The sequence below is a fragment of the Artibeus jamaicensis genome, unplaced genomic scaffold (genome assembly GCF_021234435.1).
Source record: "Artibeus jamaicensis isolate MK-2021 breed Jamaican fruit bat unplaced genomic scaffold, CSHL_Jam_final contig_354, whole genome shotgun sequence".
NCBI classification, from domain to species: Eukaryota; Metazoa; Chordata; class Mammalia; order Chiroptera; family Phyllostomidae; genus Artibeus; species Artibeus jamaicensis.
Genome location: NW_026521803.1, coordinates 28,659,488 through 28,678,095, shown reverse-complemented (window position 1 = coordinate 28,678,095; position 18,608 = coordinate 28,659,488). Strand labels below are relative to the sequence as shown.

At 55.9% G+C, this 18,608-nt stretch overlaps 1 protein-coding gene across 5 annotated transcripts in view; it reads left to right on the top strand.

The window, feature by feature from the left end:
* Positions 1 to 18,262, top strand: part of ZBTB7C (zinc finger and BTB domain containing 7C) — a 303,147-nt gene extending 284,885 nt beyond the window's left edge. For all 5 annotated transcript variants that reach the window (XM_053664405.1, XM_037165114.2, XM_053664404.1 and 2 more), the window contains 2 exons: positions 6,482 to 7,708; positions 15,654 to 18,262. In XM_053664405.1, coding sequence (XP_053520380.1) covers positions 6,498 to 7,708; positions 15,654 to 16,305 — 1,863 coding nt within the window. In that variant the 5' untranslated portion in view covers positions 6,482 to 6,497 and the 3' untranslated portion in view covers positions 16,306 to 18,262. The remainder of the gene's footprint in view (positions 1 to 6,481; positions 7,709 to 15,653) is intronic.
* The last annotated feature ends 346 nt before the right edge of the window (positions 18,263 to 18,608 follow it).

The following is an 18,608-nucleotide window of genomic DNA, read 5'->3' as shown; positions in this document are numbered from 1 at the left end:
AGGAGATGCTCAACAGGGCCATGGCATTGTTAACCCAGGGGGCTCAGCAGAGAACAAGGAAGCAGGAGCTTGGATGCCTGGTCACGGGAGGAAGAGCTCAGGCCCCAGCAGTAAGGACACGGAAAATCTGTCTGTGGCCAGGGTGAGACCCCATAGTGCTGCCTACCAAGCCCCTCCTCTTCCCTGGTCCTCAAGTCTCATTAGGTTGGGGGTGGGGACTGGGCACTGGGGGAGGGGGGTGGGGGAGAATGGGGGAGCACAACTGGGTGAGTCAGGGAGGGCCTGCATTCCAGCTACAAGGACACATCTGGTGGAGGAGGGAAGCTCAGAGCTCATTTCGCAGAGACCAGCCAGCGCCATGTCCTGGGCCCAAAGCGAACTGGAGACTGTGGATTCTGGGCATGTCCTGGCAGGGTGGCAGAGCAGGTGGGGCTGGCTTCACCCAGCTGTGGGTGCTCGGCCTGGGGTGCTCTGGCTGAGGGGGCACAGGCTAGAAGTTGAGGTGGCCCTGCCCAGCCTCCCAGCCCACACGTCTGGCCCCAGCCTCTGGGGCAGCTATGGCTCCAGGGCATTCTGTGGCCAAGAGGTATGGCTACCCTGCTCCGGGGAACTGCCAAGGGCAGGTGGGATGGGCCCAGCAGAGTTCAGGCTGCTTGGACCCAGCCTCCCTGCCCTCTCTCCTGCCCACCACCCCATTCCTGGTTTCAATGCCCACACAACCCACAGCGACTATGAACCTGCTCAAAAGATGCAGGTAGCTGCCCTGCTCCTCCCCAGGTCCAGAAAAGAAACCACAATTGCAGCACCCCTTGCCATCACTGCAGCCATGAACTCTGCCGGGTGGCTTTGAAGCTGCTGTCTCCAGCAGCGGAGGGGTGGAAGCTGGAGATGGTGGGCCCACTCCGAGGGCAGTGGGAGTCTGAAGGCTGGCTGGAGCCAGCCTGCCCAGGGGTTTGGCAGATGGTGGCATCATCCTGAACCCCAGGTTTGCTGAGCTGAGCAGGATTTAGGAAGGCATTGGGCTTATAGATCAGAGTAATAAAATTGTTTCAAAAGTTCTACCACCAAGGCAGCCATAGGGAACAGGAAAGAGATGGGACTCAGAAATCAAGTAAATCAAGAAATCACTTTGCCGCTCTGATCCCCACCAAATGGGGACCATAATAAGGAGAAAATAAATGAATGTCAGCGCCCGATGAATGGTGAGGCTCTGTTCCAATGTCAGATATCCCCAAGGCAGAGGACGGGGACTGACCTACCACCTCCTGTGACTTCAGTGCTGTCTCTGCTCTACATTGGAACTGATCTCATTCATTCAGGGTCTACCATGTTCACACTTCCTGGCATCCTGGGAATGACATAGGCATGTAAGTGACAGACCCTGCCCAGAGTAAGTGAGCAAGCAATGTCCACGACATTACCTCCCCATTTCCCAGATAGGCAAACCAAGGGCAGCAGGAGTATGTCATTTGCCTATACCCCTGCACCTCACATCCCTGTTAAAAACAATCTAGAATGTGAGGCCCCTATTAGACAAGCAACCCTGCACCTGGCTAAGGGCACAGGTGTGGCAACAAAACAAAACTACTTCTGGCTCTAGCTTTGACACTGATCTGCTGTGTGACCTTGGACACAGGTTCCTCTCTGTGCCTCGTTTTCCCCATCTGTAAAATGAGCATAAAGTTGGTGCCAGCCTCTCCTGTCTCACAGAATACATGAGACAGGAGACATGGACGAACCTTGGAAGAACGACGCCCTGCACAAGCCAGGGCAGTCCTGGGAGTTTGTAAGGGTTGTTCTCAGTGTCTTTGGCCGGGAGAGGAGCTAAGTAGTGTGGGTCACTGCAAAACTATGCAGACGGCAAATTGGTTCCTGGTGTGATCCCACCGCCCTTTGTCAAAACACCATTAATATTCTAGGTCCTTCCTGAACTTCCTAATTGCAAACATTGGTCGAGCACCTACTATGTGCATTAGCTCATTTTGTGTGCCTTAGCTCCATACAGCAACTCTGTGAGGTCAACACTATTATCATCCCCATTGTGCAGATAAGAAACTGAGCTCAAGGACAGGTCCCGGAGGCCATCGGCATGGGTGACATGGTGTGGACACAGGAGGGCTGAGAGCGGGTCCTCCCCCTCCACCAGTCAGTGTGGGCCTTGGCGTGTCAGGTGGCCGTCAGCCAACCTCAGCACTTGCTGGCTGAGCACAGCTTCCTGCACAATCCCGTTTGGGATCTGGGTTAGGCGCATTTTACAGGGGGACTCAGGAAATCCAAAGCCTTCCCCCTTCCTCCCCAACAAAATCCTCTGTACCCTTCACGGCTCGGACAGCCCCTCCTCCTGCCGGATCCCGCAGCCCACGGGGGTCTGGTGCCTTTCTGTTCATACCTCTCGTTTGCACTCAGCCCCCACTCCCAACCCCTGACACACGTGGCTCTCGGCTCCCTGGTGCACATCCCTCAGCCCTGGCTCTGAGCAAGTCTCTCAAGTAAGAGATGACATTTGAGGGAAAAGAGTTCAAATCCCCCCCGCCCCCAAATTGGACCTCGTGCTAAAGGAGAATGAACATGAACTTTGCGCCAGATACAGCTGGGTTCAAAGCCTGCCTCAGTCTTGTGGTATCAGGCAAGTCACTTACTGTCTCCACGCCTTTTCTTCATGCCTGAATTGGAGGTGATGAAACAAATGTGTACTTTCAGAATGGCACTGAGGAAAGACTAGCGGTGCCATGGCCACCATGTTACAGGTACTCGAAAAATGGCAGCTGCTACTGATGATTTTCATAAATGCCGGCTGGCTGGCTGCATTTGGTCATTCGAACAGGACACAAATAAGAACGAAACTCAAGTCACATTCCAGACATTAGTCTGAAGGACTTCAGGAGGCAGGATTCCACAGTGCACTGCTGTGGTGGGGGGTCCTCTCACCCTTTTCAATCCCCACCCTCCCCCGTTCTCTGTTCCGTTCAAAGAAGCCCCCTGTCTTTAGGTGGTAAACTGAGGTCAAGGCCCCTTCTCTTGATAGGGGTGAGAGGGGAATGCAGGTAGTTCCCTGAGCTGAGTCATGTTCTCATTTTACAATCGGATAAACCAAGGCCAGGGATGAGAAGTGCTGCCTTTGTCAGACAGGGCTATGTGCACATACTGGGCTCTAGAACCTTCCGCCGCCGCCAGAGGCCCTGGGTGGCTGTGGCAGGCCTCGTGACCTCTGGAATGGAAACCACCACACCTGAGAAGGTTCCACCGCCCTGCCTTCTTCCTCTTGAACCTCCGTCCTCCACTCCCAGGCTTCTCCTCCACCTTTATTTCTGATCTATCTATTATATCATATATTTTTTTACCCCCTTTGTACCAAAGGGTCATACTTTGTGCCAAGCCTCTCCTGGCTATTGAGAATCTTTGTTTTGTTTTGTTTTGTTTTATTTTGTTTTGTGTTGATGTGTGATTGTCTTTCCTGAGCATGTTATTCTTGGAGGCAGAACTGCCCCGGTCTGGACAGGAAGGAGGGAGGCGAGGGTGGGGCATGGCCACCCCTTTGGGACATTGCTGTCTGGGCCCTCCGGGGCATGGGAATCTTAGGGTCACCAGGGAAGCTCCCAGAGTGCAGGGCAGGGACACTTTTTCCCAAGGAGACAATGAAACAGCCAGAGTCAGCCCTTGCCTCCCACCTGGAAAAACAGCCCCCAGCTGCACGGTTATACCCCCTCCCCCAGGAGCGGGACGGAGGCTGCAATGAGAAGGTGCCACTGGGCAGACCAGCCTCTGAGTCCAGAGTCACCCCACCTGTTGCCCTTTCCTCATCCAGACCCACTTTGCGCTTCCTTCTTCTCACAGTCGTGACACATTGGTTATTAGATTTCCCGTAACCATGCAGTGACCAGGTGAGGCCACAGGGGCCCAGAGGGCTGAAGGAGCTCCTGTGTCTCACCACCACAGGTGCCTGCTTCCCAGCCTCAAGCAGACACGGCTACAGAAGCACCAAGAGGGGACATTCGGGCTAAGGGACAGCAGTCTCTGCCCCTCGGCGAGCTCGGCTGAAACACTGGCCACCAACAGGGCCCCACAGGGTCGGCGCCTCTATTTAAGAAAGTGGGGTAAAGCTTAAGGGATTGGGGGCCTGTTCCCCAAAACTACCATTTAAGAACATTTTGATCTTTAAAGAAATAGCCCTTTAGCAAGCAAGAAAACTTGGCTCCAATCCCCTGAGGTTTTACTGACTTGGGCTTTTTACCCAATGGTTGAAGAGGCATGTCACTCACCGTCTTTTCAGATGGGAGGGTCCCTCTGAGGGTAGGACCCTGCTACTCATGTGGAAGCTGCATGAGAATTAGAAAAAGGTGTCATTTCCTCAATACATATTTTGTTTTTTAAGAAACTGCTAAGTGGTTTCACAGGGTGGGCTGTACCATTCATATCCCACCAGCTATATATGGGTGGTCCAGTTTCTCCACCCCCACCAGCATGTGATGTTAGTGCTGCTTGTCACTTTAGCCATTCGGGTTGCCGCATGGTGATGGCTCGCTCCTCCTCAGTGAATCTTGCTCTGTCCGTCTCACAGTGTCATGTTCCCGTGAGCTCTGTTAGAACAGGGGTCTTCTCGGTCTGCTGTCCATGCAGCCCCAGGGCCGGCACAAGAAGAAGCCCGATAACCATTCAGGGAATGAGTGCATGGCCTATGGGGTCTCTGGCTCTTTTAAAGATGGGAAAGCCGGAACGCAATGAGGCCTTCATTCCAGGAAACTTCCTGAGCACGCACCAGGTGGGATTAGGCCCACCAGGGCAGGCTCAGGCCCTCTGGGACACAGGAGAAGGGGGAGGGGGAGGAGCACCCAGCATCCTGTGCGCCTCGCCAGGTCCCTGGTGCGGGGCACATATCCTGAGCCAGGCACTCCTCACTGCTCCCACTGCGTCAGCCTTCTCAGGGAAGAAACATCAGAAGATAAATGTGTGGGGATCCCCAAAGTTCTTCCCCTGGAGCCTGGGGCTTTCGGGTTTGGTTCTCCTTTTCTTTTTCTCCATTGTAATTGCACGAGGGTGAGGACCAGGCCTTTACTTGGATTTATCCATGGGCCACACTCAAGCTTTGTCCTAACCTGCTGAGTCAGGCTGTGAGTTCTCCCTGAAGAGAGGGCTGCCTGCTGTCCCGTGTCCTGCACACCTCCCTGCTGGTGGCTCTTGCTCTCCTATTTAACACCTGCCAGGCTAAGGGGTCTCAGAGCTTCTCTCCAACAGGGAGATGTTTCCCTGAGGGTATCGGAATACAAACAGGATAGATGAACTAAGGATGCACTTGAATTTAATATTGAATTTTAGTGTTTATTTATAGGTGAAATGGGTCACAGACATCATATGTAGGATTCAGTATTTAAAAGAAAAAAATCAAGAACTGCAAATGCAAGGCAACTCCAACAACTAAGATGAAGACAGAAGGAAGGTCAGAAGGCAAAACACGTGCCCAAGGGCCCCCATTCCCTTGCCGAGCGTGGGCCGCAACATTGGCCTTGAGATTCCTGGTAGCTGTGCCAGTTTTCTAGGGCTGCTATAACGAAGTGCCACAGACTGGATGGCTTACCCGACAGAAATTTATTTTCTCACAGTTCTGGAGGCTGGAAGTTCAAGGTCAAGATGCTGGTGGTGCTGGTTCCTTCTGAGGCCTCTCTCCTTGGCCTACAGATGGCTGTCTTCTCACATGGGTTTTTCTCCACGTGCCTGTGTCTTAATCCCCTTTTATAAGGACACCAGTCACAGTGAATTGTGGCCCCTCACATGACCTCATTTTAACCTCAATCACCTCTTTAAAGGCCCCACCTCCGAATGCAGTCACATTCTGAGATGCTTGGGGTTAAGACTTCAACCTTGAATTAAGTTTGGTGGGGGACACAAATCAGCCCCCAACAGCAGCCAGTAGTAGCCAAATGTGAGTCTGTCGCAGGGTCAGAGGAGTTGTGAAACAAACCAGAGCGTTTTCTCAGCAGCAGCCCTGAGTCCTGAGAGAGCATCCCCCTTTGGCCCTTGACCCCAGACGCTGTGTGTGGAAGTAGTGGACGTAGCTCACCATAGCAGCTGAGTGGTGGGAGGCAGTCCACCCTGATGCCCCACTATGTACGGCACTCCAGCAAAGTCAAGTTCAGTGAGGTCATCCCACAAGAAGCTTACATAGCCTTTGCTAAAGGAAGCGTGCCAACTGCCCCAAGAGAAGTTCAACTCCAAGGGCCTGAGGGGTCCAGGAAAAGACCCCATGGTACAGTGAAAAGCCCCAGCTTGTGAGCTGGGTTCTGCCTTGCCTGTGGGATTTAGAAAAGCTGAGATGGAGAAGGGCTGGATTTCTGGTGGAAGGGGAAGCCTTAAGCAAAGGCAGGGGTGGTGTGGGCCAGCGTGCCCACCAGCCTTGCTTCCTCCCTTGTTCAGCATCCCAGAGCGGGTGTCCCCTTCTGGGACCAAATGCTCTAACTCTGGTCTCCTTCTCTGTGTCCCTCTGCAGGGCTCTGGCTGAGACCATGGCCAATGGCATTGACGAGCTCATCGGCATTCCCTTCCCCAACCACAGCAGTGAGGTACTGTGCAGCCTGAACGAGCAGCGGCATGACGGCCTGCTCTGCGACGTGCTCCTGGTGGTGCAGGAGCAGGAGTACCGCACCCACCGCTCCGTCCTGGCGGCCTGCAGCAAGTACTTCAAGAAGCTCTTCACGGCCGGCACCTTAGCCAGCCAGCCCTACGTCTATGAGATCGACTTTGTCCAGCCCGAGGCCCTGGCCGCCATCCTTGAGTTCGCCTATACTTCCACACTCACCATCACTGCCTCCAACGTCAAGCACATCCTCAATGCCGCCAGGATGCTGGAGATCCAGTGCATCGTGAATGTGTGCCTGGAGATCATGGAGCCTGGGGGGGACGGGGGAGAGGAGGATGACAAGGAAGATGATGATGACGATGAGGATGACGACGATGAGGAGGATGAGGAGGAGGAGGAAGAGGAAGAAGATGAGGAAGAGGATGATGATACAGAGGATTTCGCTGATCAAGAAAACTTGCCTGATCCCCAGGACATCAACTGCCGCCAAAGCCCTTCCAAGACGGACCATCTCACAGAGAAGGCCTATTCAGACACACCCAGGGACTTCCCGGATTCCTTCCAGGCCAGCAGCCCTGGCCACCTGGGTGTGATCCGGGACTTCTCCATTGAGTCTCTGCTGAGGGAGAACCTGTACCCCAAAGCCAACATCCCTGACAGGAGACCCTCATTATCTCCCTTTGCCCCGGACTTCTTCCCACACCTCTGGCCAGGGGACTTTGGTGCCTTTGCCCAGCTGCCCGAGCAGCCCATGGACAATGGGCCACTGGACCTGGTCATCAAGAATCGGAAGATCAAGGAGGAGGAGAAGGAGGAGCTGCCCCCACCCCCACCTGCACCCTTCCCGAATGACTTCTTCAAGGACATGTTCCCAGACCTTGCTGGGGGGCCACTGAGCTCCATCAAGTCAGAGAATGACTATGGTGCCTATCTCAACTTTCTGAGTGCCGCCCACCTGGGGGGCCTCTTCCCACCCTGGCCGCTGGTGGAGGAGCGCAAACTGAAACCCAAGGCCTCTCAGCAGTGCCCCATCTGCCACAAAGTCATCATGGGGGCCGGGAAGCTGCCGAGGCACATGCGGACCCACACTGGGGAGAAGCCGTACATGTGTAACATCTGCGAGGTCCGCTTCACCAGGTGCGCACCGCACGCCCCAGGTGGGGGGCCCTGAGGGCGGCTGGGAGAGGGTTAGAGGTCTTGGTGATGACAGCAGAGAGGGGCGTGGGTGGCAGGGGGCTGGGATGGAGAGAGAGACCCAGTTCAGGGGTGGTCCGGCTGCGTCCTAGATGAACACCAAGTTGATTGCTAAAAGGTGTGCCGGGCATTACCTGGTGCAGTGATTTTTAAGCTCTTTTTAAGAGTGAAAATTTACTTTAAAAAATATTTTCTTATATACAATATTGGGTAGAAGGCCAAGATATAAAACAGGTCAGAGCAGAGTTGTTCTGGTTAAGGCAGAAGCGGGGGCCTTGGTGCCTTGCTTGCTCGCTCCTCCACCTTCCTCTCCCATTCCCCACTATAGATCCATGCAAGCCGTCTGAAGTTCCCCGGAGGAGCGCAGCCCCTTTATTTTATTTGGAGCATGTTCAGCATGCCTGGGGCTGTCCTAAGTGTATTCCACACACTGTCGCCCCAGCCACGCCCAGGAAGATGGGGAGATGCGATATGGCCTTTGTTTACAGAGGAGCGCTCTGCCTCCCAGTGGTTGCTCGGTCACTCATAAATGCAGCTAGAAAATGGCAGAGCTGGGACTTATTTGTATGACAGCAAAATCTATGACCAGGAGACTACAGAGAACTCTGAAGTTTTGTAGCCAAAACTGATGGGAGTCAGATTTGTCCACTGCTAGGTTTCAATGCGCCTCATTCAGGAAGACTGTGGTGTGTTGGTGCTGTTGGTGGTCACTGCTGTGAGGCTGGCCTTCCCAGCCCTGTCTGCAGTGGGGAAAGTTTGGGAGGTGGCTTTGCATCAGGCCTTGGTCATTTCCATGTGTCGGATGTGGGCAGAGCCTCCTGGCCATCTGCCCTGTGAGCACGACTTACTAGATGAGGTCGTTCCCCACTGCCATCCAGGGCCCAGCTCCCTAATTTCCATGCCTGTCCCCTATTCAGGTGGCTGCCACTGAGACACCTCTCCTTTCAGGGGAGACTCTTGTCTATAGCTTCAACAGGATGCATGTCTCAGGCTAGTGCATAGTGACCCTGCCCGGCCCTCAGTCCCCATCTTTATTCCTTCCCTGTGCCTCTGCTCCAGGTCTCTGTCACACAGCTTTCCATAAGGACCATGCCAGTCCTTGGGCCCTGGCTACCCCGGGGAAAGTTTTAAACTTGGTCACTCACTGCAGACAGACTTCTTGCCCTCCTGACACTAGAACATTCTCTGAGCAGGCCTCCCGGTTTGGGCAGCGAGGCTGGGTCACATAGGAGGGCTGCATTCCGGAGCCCTCCCTCCCAGCGCATTCCTGCTGATCGCTCAGGGTGGCCTCTGCGCCCGCAGCCTCCCCTCCCCTCCGGGTCAGATCAACTGGGGCATCCAGACCCTCCAGCCACCTGCCCTGCCCTGCCCTCCTCAGCAGCCAGACTCCATCAGCCCCAGGCCCGCCATGGGCTAAAGCAGCTGCATTCCAGCCTCCATCGGCGCCTCCCTCCTCCCTCCCACCCCCGGTTCCCACTGGGCTCTGACATCCCAAGATTGATCAGAAGGCCTCTCGCCTCCTTCCTGGGAGGCTGGGCAAGGTCCTCCTGCCCCTTTGAATAAGGGACTGTGTATCTCGCTGCGGGCCGTGGCCATCCATGTTGAACATCCGACTCCCTCCCTGGCACATTCTTCAGATTCACTGGTTCCTTGCTTACCTCCTGCCATCTCCCTGGCATTCCCCTGCAAGGATTCTTTTCGGTCGTTGGAGAGAGCCAATGCTGGCCTGTCCAGGTGGGGATCTTCTGTAACTGTCTGTAACCAAGACCCTTGCAGCCTTACCCCAGGGACCTTCTTTGTGGCTAATGTCCTGCAGCCACCATCCGTACCACCTTCCCTCCCTCCCCAGCTGCAGGCTCTTCAGCAGCCATTTAAAGCAGCAGCTGCTGCCTCTTTGACTCAGAATTCCCAGGCTCCCTCGCAGGGCCAGGCCACACCCTGGGACTAGGGCCCCAGGGGCTGAGGGAGCCCAGGCCTGCTGCCCTCAACCCTCCCCTTGGACACTTCGCCTTTCTGAATGTCAGCGGGCTTCTGCTCTCTGGCCAGGCCTCCCTTCCTTTCTCCTTAATGCTAACCCACCTCCCATCCTTCCTGGAAGGCCCTACCCTGCCCCGGCAAGGAGGCGCTTTGGCTCAGGCTCCAAGTTGCCAATGCCCAGAATGTCCACGACCTGTGAAGATGTCATTCCTGATGACTGCAGCAGCCAGGACAGGGAGGAGGGGCCTGGGGACCCTTCCATCAGAGCCCTTCTCTCCCTGCAGCCTGCCTGCTGCGTTCACTCCACTTCTCCAGGAACAGAGGCCACAGCCTCCCCACCAGAGTGCTCTCTATTCCTTGGTGTCAGGACCCTCACCCCTGAATCTACTCCAGGTCTGCTCCAGTCCCACCAGTTGTCCCAGCCCTGGTTGCAAATCCACAAAGGAGACACCTCTGCGGCCCCAAGCAGGAGCCAAAGACTGCGTTTCTCTGGCCCATGCTGCGCCCTCTTAGCTCTGGTCACTGCTCTGGGTCCCTCCACCTGTGCCTGAGCCCGTGTTTACACTCTCCAGGCACGGTCCCTCAGAGGCACAGTCCCTCTTACTGAGGGACCATGCCTGGAGAGTGTTTGTGCCGGCTGCAGAGAAGCCGCCTCAGCCACAGTCAGTCCCAGGTGCACCACCTTGGGAGAGAGAAACAGGACCCAGTGCAGAGGCAGTCTGGATTAGGATTCCCCCAGACCCTCCTCATCAGGAGGCCCTCCAGTTCCAGAAAGTCCAGAAGCAGGGCCAAAGGTCAGGACCACAGGGTTCTGCCAGATGTGGCCCCGAGAACCGGCCTTGATGAAAGGGGAGCGAGTGAGCTGGGAAGACGAGAAGGCGTTTGTCCTCTCCGCCTGCAGAGCAGTGCTGCTGCCCTCCCAGACTGCAGGTGGGCCCCGGGGTGCCCCACTGCACCGCTCACCACTGCCAACAACTGGGATTCAGAAGACCCTTAACTCCTCCCAATATCTGTCATGTTGGTCCTGCAGTGCAGGCAGCTGTGTGGGGTAGGGCACTCCCAGACAGCATGGGTGGGCAGCCCTCCGCCCTGCAGCGGCCCTGCAGCCCGGCTCTCAGGGGTGCCCCAGCCACGTCCTTCAGGGGGCAGGTAATAAAGGTGGAGGGACCAGCCCCCAAGCAACGGGAGTCCCATCCGTCCCTGGGAGAAGATGGATGGCCGCTGTGCTCTGAGAAGTCACCCTCTGGTGGGCCACGATCTCACCAGCTTCCACTGGATGCCCGGCCAGCATCCCCCAAAGGCCGCAGCTTCCAGTCCCCAGCGCCCGCCTCCGGTCAACCAAACGCCGCTGGCCGCTCCTGCAGCCTGCAGCATCTGCTCTGCCAGCAAGGCCAGGGGCCGGGCTTCCTTTTTGTTCTATATTTTCCTCCCAGTCCTCCCGCTCCTGGCAGCTCTGGGGACCTTATTAAGATAATGTAATGTCATTAGCAGTGGCAGCAGGAAGAGAGTTGGTCTCAGACCATCAGGTTACCCAGAAGTCTGGAGAATGGTGCTGGGAACACATTAGCTTGAGTGGGGGCCTGCGTGGGGGCCGAGGACCTGAGGCGAGACCCGAGGCCCCTTCCTTTCACTCAGGGGGATGAGCTCATGAGAACCGGCACATCCTTCTCGACGAATCCTCCTGGCTGGCAGGGGGACTGCAGGTCCAGGTCTGGGCACGTGACCTGGCTGGTCTCGGGTGCAGGAGACGGGAAGGAGGCAGCAGACGAGGGGGTCGGAGCCAGAGAGGACCATGCTGGGTTTGGAGCCGGGGTTCTGAGAACTGGCCCTGCACCAGCAGATCACTGGTCGGTCATCAGATGCTCCAGGAACATCCATTCTACACTCAGTATAGGGCACAGGGCAGAATACGCAGCGTCTGACAGGTTCTTATTAGAGCAGGGACCAGTACCTCTGGGCCCCATGCTGAGCGAGGGCAGGGGATGCTGCACCTGGCTCTCAAATTGCTGCTGAATGAGTGAAGGTAGAGCTCAGTGTCCCTCAATGCACAGTGGTGCCTCAGAGAGAGATCGGGGGTGATCACAGGAACCCCAGGTCCAGCCCTGGTTCTGCCTCTAACCAGCTGTGCGACTTTGGCCAAGTCTCCGCCCCTCTCTAGGCCTCATTCTGCCCATGTGTACATGAGAGGGTTGGAGCAGGTATCTCTAAGGTTGCTCCCAGTTTGGTGACTCTATTCACATGTTGCCCAAGATCAGGAAAGCTGTGGGCACCTGGCGGCACCGTCCTCACCTTCGTTTCCTCCTGAGAAGGATGGAAACACTGCCTGCTGCGGCTTCGGTGAGTGAGGCACTGCCGCCTGGCGCATGGAGGTGCCTGGTTTGCACTAACGCTCTGAGGGGAGTGCCCGGGAGCCTGACTCTCTCCCCGCATCAGCCAGGGCCAGTGCTCCTTGCCTGTGAATGTTCTGCCTCCTGCTTCATCTTGTCAGCTGGGTGCCTAACAAGACAGCTGGGGACAGGGAGTACACGAGGGGCACCTAAGGGAATCGGCACAGTGACAGCCCCTGACCTGGAAATAAAGGCACGGAAAATAAAGGCAGTGAAGGGGGCCTCTGAAGGATCCCCATCTGCCAGGAGCACCTGGGTGGGTGAGTGGGGGCCACAGACAGTGTGCACAGACAGAGGCTTGGCCCTGGGAGGCAGTGCTGGGACATTTGGGGCCATTAGGTGGCCGGAGCAGACGATGCTAACACTTTTTCTGCTGCTCCCTGCTGTCCCTCCTGCGACCTCACTAGAGGCACAGTGTTCAGGTCACGGGTGCTCTGGGCAGGGGAAGGTTTGTGGAGTGGCCAGGGGAAGGTTTGTGGAGGATTACCCTTAAGTTTGACCTGGAAGGATCAGGGGGATTGAGAGTGGGAGGCATTCGGGTGGGGCCATTTGCAAAAGTAAACTCAGATCTGAAAGAGATGGGTGCAGGAAGGAGGAGGCTTGGGACCAGGGGCTCACGGCTGGAAAGAAGGAGTTCGCACACTTGGACCTCCAGTAGGACCCTGTGGATGGAGGATTGGTGTCCAATGTTAACAAGATATACCCAGAAGGTCAAGGAACATATATGAAGGCCCCACGGACATGGATGCAGGGGTGGGGATTGACTATAGAAGTGGGGGGCAGGCTGGGTGGAGGGGGGCAAAGTGGGAAATAATTGAAACAACTGTAAGACATTTTTTAAAAAGGTATACCCAGAAGGAGAAGGAGCCAGGGTTTATCAAGCATCCATCCCATAATATGGCAGGCTCTGTCTGCATTGGGGAAGCGGCTAGAAGTCCAACTCCTGTGGACTTGACCGGAACCTGGCCTGCTAGGGGCCAGCATGTGCACGTGGGCGTGGGTGCCGTGCTCAACATGGGGGGAGGGGGGAGTGCTGACAAAGTAGGCGGGGTGATCTTTTCTTCCAGCTTCACTGAGATAGAGTGGATATATATCATGGTGTATGTTTAAAGTAGACAGCGTGACTGATGATTTGATACGCGTATATATATTGCGAAATGATCACCAGTCAGGTTAGTTGACATTTGTCACCTCACACAGTTGCCTTTTTAGTGCAAGCGTGGTGAGAACGGTTAAGATCTACTCTCTTGGCAACTTTGTAGTCTGCACTAGTCTTGTGAACTAGAGTCACCAGGGGTCCCCTGAACGTAGTCATCTTGTAACCAGCAGGGATGAGCGTGTGAAGAGCCTTGAAAGCCACGCTAACGGGAAAGTTAGCACGTGGGGCCTGGCACAGAAAACCTCGGGAGATTTTAAGCAGGACGCAGGCCTCCCGGCCTGAAGGGAAGTGACTGAGAGCTCAGCCCCTGAGGTTAGAACACTTTTTGCCTTCATTCGTGCCCTGTCCCCGAGCAGCTCCGATTCGTGAAGAAGCAAGAGTAGAAGCACTGTATTCCCTGCAGGGGTGAGGAAAGGGCCCTGGGCTGGGAGCCAACAGGCCCGAATTGTAGCCCCAGCTCTGCCAGGAACCTCGGGGTGACCTCGTGAGCATCCCTCCCTGGGCCCCAGTTTGCCCACCTGTAGAGTGAAGGGTTAGCCTAGGGCTCTAGTTCTCAGCAGGGTCCACGGATGAGCTTCGGCAGCAGCATCCTTCAGCTTGTTAGAAGTGCAGATCTCTGCCCTCTCTACCCCCAGACCTGCCGAATCAGAGACTTCTGGGCATGGGGCCCTGCACTCTACTGCATCAGGCCCTGGTACTGCTTCTGGTACTTGCACAGGTCTAAGACCCGCTGGCCCAGATGCTCTCTAAGGCCGCGTCCTGTTCAAACATTTAATCGCTGGATGAAATGAAGGTTGCAGATACTGTAAGGGCAGCATGCAGAGGATCAGGAAGAGCATGGGATGTCACTGCAGGCCTGGGGGCGACTGGTGGGTAGTGGGAGGGGCAGCAACAAGGGAAGTGGAAGAGAGAGGGGTCTGGTGTGTGGAGGACACTAGCCAACTCACTTCCTCCTTTCTGTCAATCCCGCTCCCCACCTCCACCTCCATTTCACAGATGCCCTCCAGCCTTCCTGTGGGCACAGGTCCTCCTCCTCCCCTGGTCCCTGTCAGTGTACACAAGGCCAACCTGCCTGCTCCTGGGGAACCAGTCTGAAAATGAGAGCCAGTGAGACCTCTAGTGGCAGGGGACACCAGGAGACCAGGACCTCTGCTCCTGCTGTCCTGGGGTTATGCAGAGGGTGGTTTATTTAAATCTGGCCATTTTAGGGTGGACTCCTGAGCTCCACATCTGCTCTGACCTCAAAGCTAAGCCAAAAATTACAGGCAAACAGACGCTCCACCCAAGCCACACCTGCAGGGAGGAGGTGGGAGACGGGACCCAGAGCTGCTTGGCCCTCGGGCCTGGCCAGGAAGGGCTTCAGAATGATCCTGAGAGGAGCCCTTGCCGCCCAGCTGACTCTGTCTCACCAGGCTGAAGGCCTGCATTAGCTGGTTCACGCAGACTCAGTCTTGAGGAAGAAGACCCTAGGATGTCAGTTTTCAAGACCACTAGGAGGTGTGTTGATGCAGTGCAATGCAAACCCAGATTTCTACTCCTCAGACCTGGACAACAGAAACTGATGTCTGGCCCTAGGTACAGCTCTGTGCAGAGAGGTTAAGCAACTCACCTAAGGTCACTCAGCATGTTAGCGGTGGGTCTGCAGCTGGAGCGGGGCTCCCAAACCCCCAGTGCCGGCCCCACCCCAACACTACACCTTACCTCTGATAATGCCGCTTAAACCCTGAGAAGCTTTGCCATAGATTAGGCTGCATTCTTGTTGCACCTGGCTCTTTTGTAAACCCTAGAATTGTCTGCAGACAAAGAGCAGAGCCCAGGCTTGGGATCGGAAACCACAGCGCAGGAGACTTGAACAAGCTGTGCCAGTTTCTGTAGCCTCCCAGATTAGCCCCGAGGACAGATGGAGCTCCACAGCTGGGCTGGGATGGGCCCAGGGGCTCCGGGCAAACGCACATGACAGACTGGAGGGAAGTGGGCAAGAAGTTAAGGTGCAACTCAGTATCACAGGTCACTGCCCTATTGGAGGACCAAGGACAGACTGCTGGCTTCTGGGGGCGTGTGTCACCAGCAGGTCTATTTTCTAGTCTGTGAGACAGGTCCCCGACAAAGAGCGGGAGCTGCATTACTCAGAGTGTCTGAGTAGAAGGGGTTCTGGCGTGGAAGGGTTCTTTCAGGGCATTGCTTTCTCTCCAGCCCTCTAATCCAGGTGATAACCACACCTGTTTGGTGTGCAGCAGGGATTGCAGGTAAATTGTAGCATGGGTGCCCTTCCTGGGATTTGAAACCTTGGCCGCATAGCCAGTTCTGGAGGGAAGGGGAGTGGAGAGTGTGGCCTGAGGCACTGACTTCCAGCTCTGCATTGCAGGCAGGACAAGCTGAAGATCCACATGCGGAAGCACACAGGGGAACGGCCCTATCTGTGCATCCACTGCAACGCCAAGTTCGTGCACAACTACGACCTCAAGAATCACATGCGCATCCACACGGGCGTGCGACCCTACCAGTGCGAGTTCTGCTACAAGAGCTTCACACGCTCCGATCACCTGCATCGCCACATCAAGCGCCAGAGCTGCCGCATGGCACGGCCGAGACGAGGCCGCAAGCCCGCCGCCTGGAGGGCCGCCAGCCTGCTCTTTGGGCCTGGAGGCCCGACCCCCGAAAAGGCAGCCTTTATGATGCCCCCCGCGCTGGGCGAGGTGGGCAGCCACCTGGGCGGGGCCGCCGTGTGCCTCCCGGGCCCCAGCCCTGCCAAGCACTTCCTGGCGGCACCCAAGGGTGCGCTGAGCCTGCAGGAGCTCGAACGGCAGTTCGAGGAGACGCAGATGAAGCTGTTCGGGCGCGCCCAGCTGGAGGCCGAGAGGAACGCGGGGGGCCTCTTGGCCTTCGCGCTGGCCGAGAACGTGGCTGCAGCGAGGCCCTACTTCCCGCTGCCCGACCCGTGGGCCACCGGCCTGGCAGGCCTCCCTGGGCTCGCTGGCCTCAGTCACGTGGCCTCCATGTCTGAAGCCAACAACTAGGCTGGTCCTTGTCAGCCACAGTCCAGCTACCCTATCCTCTCCCCACCAGGCCCACCCTGCCACATCCAGTGGATCTGCATTTATTTCAAAATCACAATCAATGAAAAAAGTGTATGTCAGCATCAATGGTATTTTCCGGGCCTTCTGAGGCAGCCGCCACCCTTTCCCTTGTGTCTGAGACAGCATTTTCTCTCAGCTGGGCCAGCCTCCCCCTGACTGGGTGTCTCTCTGGCTCTCACCCAGGAATTCACCTGGCTGGCCAGGCCTCCAAGGAGGCCCCGAGCTGGGTGCCTGGGGGCTGTGCCTGCAGCGAGGGGGCGGGGCCAGAGGCAGAGCAGAGCTGAGGGGCGGGGCCTGGGAAATACTTGCTCTGGTTGCGGCCCACTTCCTTATGGCAGAGCGCCTGCCGACACTGCTCTGATGGGTGGTTTTTCCAGACCCCAGACGTCCTGGGGTCTTTATGGGAGACACCCTATTGGCAGGGAGACCTCCTGGGGTCCAGAGCAAGGCTCTGGACTCCGGGCCCATTTTCCCCTCACTGTCCTGTGACCTTGGACAGATCAGCTATCTCTACCCTCCATTCACCCCACTATGAAGGGGAGCTGGTCATTTGGTTCCTCTCCCCCACCCACTCGCCCACCCACTCGAATATCCATGCCTGTCCCTCCAAAAACAGTTCTTGTGAGAGTAGCTGCTTTGCACTCCTGAAGTCGCTGATGCAACCACCTGTAGTACAGGCTTTTGTTTTATCTTGTCCACCTCTTGTCTTAGCACCGGTGAGAAATGTGGCCGGGCCAGACACCAGTGACCGAGAGCTGGGGTGGGGACTGTCCACAGCCCTCGAGCAGCTTCGGGAACTCCACATACTCCCCTCCTCTGTTCTCTGGGCAGGCTCCCAAGCATGGCTGGACCCCGAGGTGCATTTACCGCACCTCCGCACACCCCTTCCAAAGCTGTAGGGAGTCTCCAGGGACTCCTGAGGCGGACAAAGAAGATGTGGGGACCATGTCTTCACACCTGTCAACTGCCTCCCTCTACCACAATCCCTGGAAATAGACAAAACTCTTGGTTCTCGGGTTTATCTCTTTGCTTTTCAAGTCGTAGGTTTCCCTTTGCTGCATTTGAACACCCTCGACCCCTCTCTCTGGGGATGCAGCTGGGTGTGTGGCCTCTGCAGGGTGGAGAGGCTGAGCCTTGGCTCCAGTAGGGCCCGCAGGGCTCTGCGAGTTGGGGCTGTCCCCCCACACTGTCCCTGGTGCCGAGAAGAAAGACAGCTCTGCTGGCCCAGTGCCTTCCTGGTCTCGCTCCCCTTTCCCGCCTTCCCTCCCTTTTCTCACTGAGTTTGCCTCCATTTCTCAGTAGCCAGAAAGGAGGAGAGCTCACCTGCACGAATGGCCCAGGGCAGGTGTCCTGGGTCCCAGAGCTGTGGGCCTCAGAGACTTCACTGTCCTCTCACCTTGGCTTCTCCCTGGGCACACACAAAGAACAAAAAGGCCAGAGAAGACTACAGACTCTGTCACTCCCCAGCTCTCTGGAGAGACCCTGATGCCACCCACCACCTGATGCCATTGCCCCCAGAGGGAATTGCTTCAGACGCCTGTTCAGATGTCACCCGCCCGGGCAGCCGCGTCTGGGGTTCCTGGCTGCACTTCAGACACTTGCCAACACACACAGGTTCGCCTGTCAGCCCAGGGATCGGGCTGGTCTGCACTTCAGATGAAAAGAAGGAAAAATGAACAAACCGAAATCCAGTGGTATTGGGGCTTTTGTTTTTATTTTGTAAAGGTAATGACTTCTTATAAACTCAATTTTTCAGATGACTGGTTAGTTTTCTTTGTTTTCTCTTGGCCGCAGTTTGGAGTGGTGCATTGTAAATTACCCAAAGACGCTGAGTACTGTATGTTTGAAAAGAACTTGAAGCAAATGGGTCGTGGGGTCGGGGGTGGGATGTTCTGTTTTGTTTCCCTTTTTTTTTTTGGATGTTTCGATTTCTCTCTGTCTGTGGGAGAACTTTGAAATTTTTTCTATTTATAACTCCTTTTTTAAATGTGATTGCGATATGTAAAAATGACACTCAACAGTTTGCCTTAGTGATTCAAGGGACAATCTTCCATGACTTTGATGGCACGCCGCATCCCGCCGAGAAAAACTCTTAGCTAACTTTCTGGCCTATTTATTAAACAGTATTAATTGACTTGATGAAATTATATGGAGAGTTGCACTTCTGTGAGAGGTGACAGCCACCAGCCAATCTGTACAGAACCACGGCTTAAGATTTTGGCAACTGGGCGTCACAAACTTGC